Source organism: Chrysochloris asiatica, unplaced genomic scaffold (genome assembly GCF_000296735.1).
Source record: "Chrysochloris asiatica unplaced genomic scaffold, ChrAsi1.0 scaffold00052, whole genome shotgun sequence".
NCBI classification, from domain to species: Eukaryota; Metazoa; Chordata; class Mammalia; order Afrosoricida; family Chrysochloridae; genus Chrysochloris; species Chrysochloris asiatica.
In genome coordinates, this window is record NW_006408570.1 from 15,412,155 (window position 1) to 15,414,958 (window position 2,804).

A 2,804-nucleotide genomic window follows, 5' to 3' on the forward strand; every position below is an offset into this window, starting at 1 on the left:
TAGAATAAATTTCTATGGCATTTACTGGTCACAAAAGGTAAATGATTCCTTATCTGTATTACAAAAATTCATCAAGGAATGACTTTTTTTTCTTAATAAAAAAATTGTTAAAATTTTATCTGATAGAGTATAAGTGTTAACTGGTATTTACCTACAATCTATTTAATAGTCAATGCTAAAATCAAATTATTTACAAAGCAAGAATCTTTAAGATTTAAAAAACTGTGTTTGTCTAGTACAGATTGTTTAAATAGGTTTATTATACAAAGATACAGTTTACATTCTATTTAAAAGTAAGAGATTTATGCTACACCTTGTAACATATTTTATATTTCCCTGGTTCAAAAAAACAAAAACAAACCCACCCCTATTCCTTAGTCAAGATGAGACACATATAGTTGTGTTTTCTGAATGGAAAATGTGAGGCAGAAATCAGAATCTATGAGTCATTTTCAATTGAATATATATTTTTATTTAGAATGCAGCACTAACACCATGATGATAAACTGTCACAAATTTGTACCAAGAAGCACATAAGCCTTGAAATGTGTTGTTTTTCACAAGTAATTTAAGTATAGCATTATTATTATTTGGTACTAGAGTCAAAGACGACATTTAGATTCTTCCGCTTTTGGGCATTTAGTAGTATTAAAATGATTGTCTAGTCAGGCGGAGGTAAGAAACTCAAAAGCAGTTTCTTTTTCTTCTGTCAGTTCCTTTGCAGTAAGATCCATCTTCTCACGTGAGAAATCATTAACAGGGAGACCTGCAACAATCTTCCAGGTCTTATTCTGTTTAAACATAATTGCAAATAAGACATTAACAATTAAGCTAGAGTTCATCTTCCAGCAGTTTACAACCTAGTTTAAACTTAAAAATCAGGTTCTTCTAAGGAAGCAAATAAAAGTTCAGATCTTAATTAACTTAACATTCTGATAAAAGCTCAACATTTGGAAATTAAAACCCATCGAGACTTTAATTAATGAGTATAAAGAGCTATTGACTTTTGCACGGTTGTAAAAAGAAACCAACAATACTCAAATATATTGCTTTATTTAAAAGTAAGCTACTATTTTGTAGGTATCTGATTTTATTGGCATAACAACACATTGTGCCTGGTTGGAAGAGTTGAATTTTGCTTTCTAGATCAATTTCAGTATTTTGATAATCTGAAGTTGTGTTTCACACATAATTTCAAAGCTGAGAAACATGTCTAATTTAGTAAAGGAACAACTATCTAGACTAAATTACAGCACTATTAAGAACAATATACAACTATTTTCTGCAGAAGAACAACCCTGAGACGTCCTTACCTTGATTACAACAGGGAATGAGTAGAGCAGATCCTCGGGAACACCATAGGAGTTGCCATCAGAGATTACACCCATGGACACAAATTCTCCCTGAAAACAATGTTTTACATGTCTCAAGATATATTAAGGAATCATTTACATTGACCAGCTGATTCATGAACTAACAAAATTAAACTGGGTGACAACACTTTAGTATGAGCCTATCTTCATTATTGTATAAGAAACCATTGCCAGGTACTTCTATGAAGGAGAACTTTCATGGGTATTAGCCGCTTTCAACACATGAATGGTAGGAGAAACACAGTCCTCATTCTCCAGATGAGAAAGCTGCAGCCAACAGGTACCAGCAGGCATTGTGTTAGGTGCTTCCCACATAGAATCTCAATCATGCAACAGATGAGAAAACACACCAGAAAGGTTAAGGAACTTTTCCAAGGTTCTCAGCTAATAGGCAGCTGAATTTGGATGTGCACCTAATCTGTCTGACAGGTAACAACAAAAATAAGAGAGTGGCCTGTGCACATCACTGAGTTCTCACCTCTGGGGTTCCAAACCAGATGTCTCTGATGTGGTCTCCGATGGCTTTCGCAGCAGACATTGCACTGGACAGTTTCCGAGCCTTGATGACAGCGGCGCCACGCTGCTGCACAGTCTGGGTGGGGCAGGCAGAGACAGTGTCACTGAACTGTGACAGCAGAATTTTCATTCATTCCAAGCTGAGCCTGGGACATAGCTTACTGTGTTCCCTCCAAAATCATGCAATGACCCGATGCTTACTTATCTACTTTGGTTATAATCACTAGGCTTTTTGAAAAGAGAAAACTAACCCCCCCTCCAAAAGTTTACCACACTTCACACAAAGAAATGGATCTCTATAATTGATAACTAGAGAGTACTGCAGCAGTTTTGTTCCACTTTAAAAATCACTGTTGATTTCTACACAACAGATCAGACACAGATTGGTACTTTACTGGCTTACTACTACCCAAAAAGAAACCATGCAGTCATCAGAGCAACTGTGAAAGGCCTGCTCTTCCGGAGGAAATATGCAGGTCAGCAAAGTGGCGTGTCTCTGGAAAGTCCTTTATGCTTGGCTGCTGAGGGGCCCAGTTGATATTTCTTACCGAGATGAATTCTCCCTTGAGCCAGCTGTCATTTTTCAGAGCTTCATAAACAGCAACTTCTTTTCCTTGATATTTCACCTTGGCATGGTTGACATCTGGATACTGAGTTGAGGAATGGTTTCCCCAGATGATGACATTCTTTACGTCTTTAGCAGTCACACCAAGTTTTAGTGCAATCTGTTCAAATTAAAACAAATACATTGTTCAGACAAATATTTAAGTAGAATAGTTCAAAGTAGAGATTGTCCAGCAGTTTAACATAAGTTTATCAAATATAAAAACATCAACAAGAGGTGACTATTTCTCAAATACGTACTTATGACTTTTGTTGTTAATTGTTGTTGTCAGGTGCCATCGAGTCGGAATC

General features: G+C 36.1%; 1 protein-coding gene across 2 annotated transcripts in view; it reads right to left on the bottom strand.

Annotated features, from left to right (window-relative positions):
• Positions 1-449: 449 nt before the first annotated feature.
• MDH1 (malate dehydrogenase 1, NAD (soluble)) overlaps positions 450-2,804 on the bottom strand; it is a 17,196-nt gene continuing 14,841 nt past the window's right edge. For both annotated transcript variants that reach the window (XM_006862968.1, XM_006862969.1), the window contains 4 exons: positions 2,438-2,614; positions 1,852-1,965; positions 1,314-1,403; positions 450-791 (listed from right to left, as the gene is read on the bottom strand). In XM_006862968.1, coding sequence (XP_006863030.1) covers positions 666-791; positions 1,314-1,403; positions 1,852-1,965; positions 2,438-2,614 — 507 coding nt within the window. In that variant the 3' untranslated portion in view covers positions 450-665. The remainder of the gene's footprint in view (positions 792-1,313; positions 1,404-1,851; positions 1,966-2,437; positions 2,615-2,804) is intronic.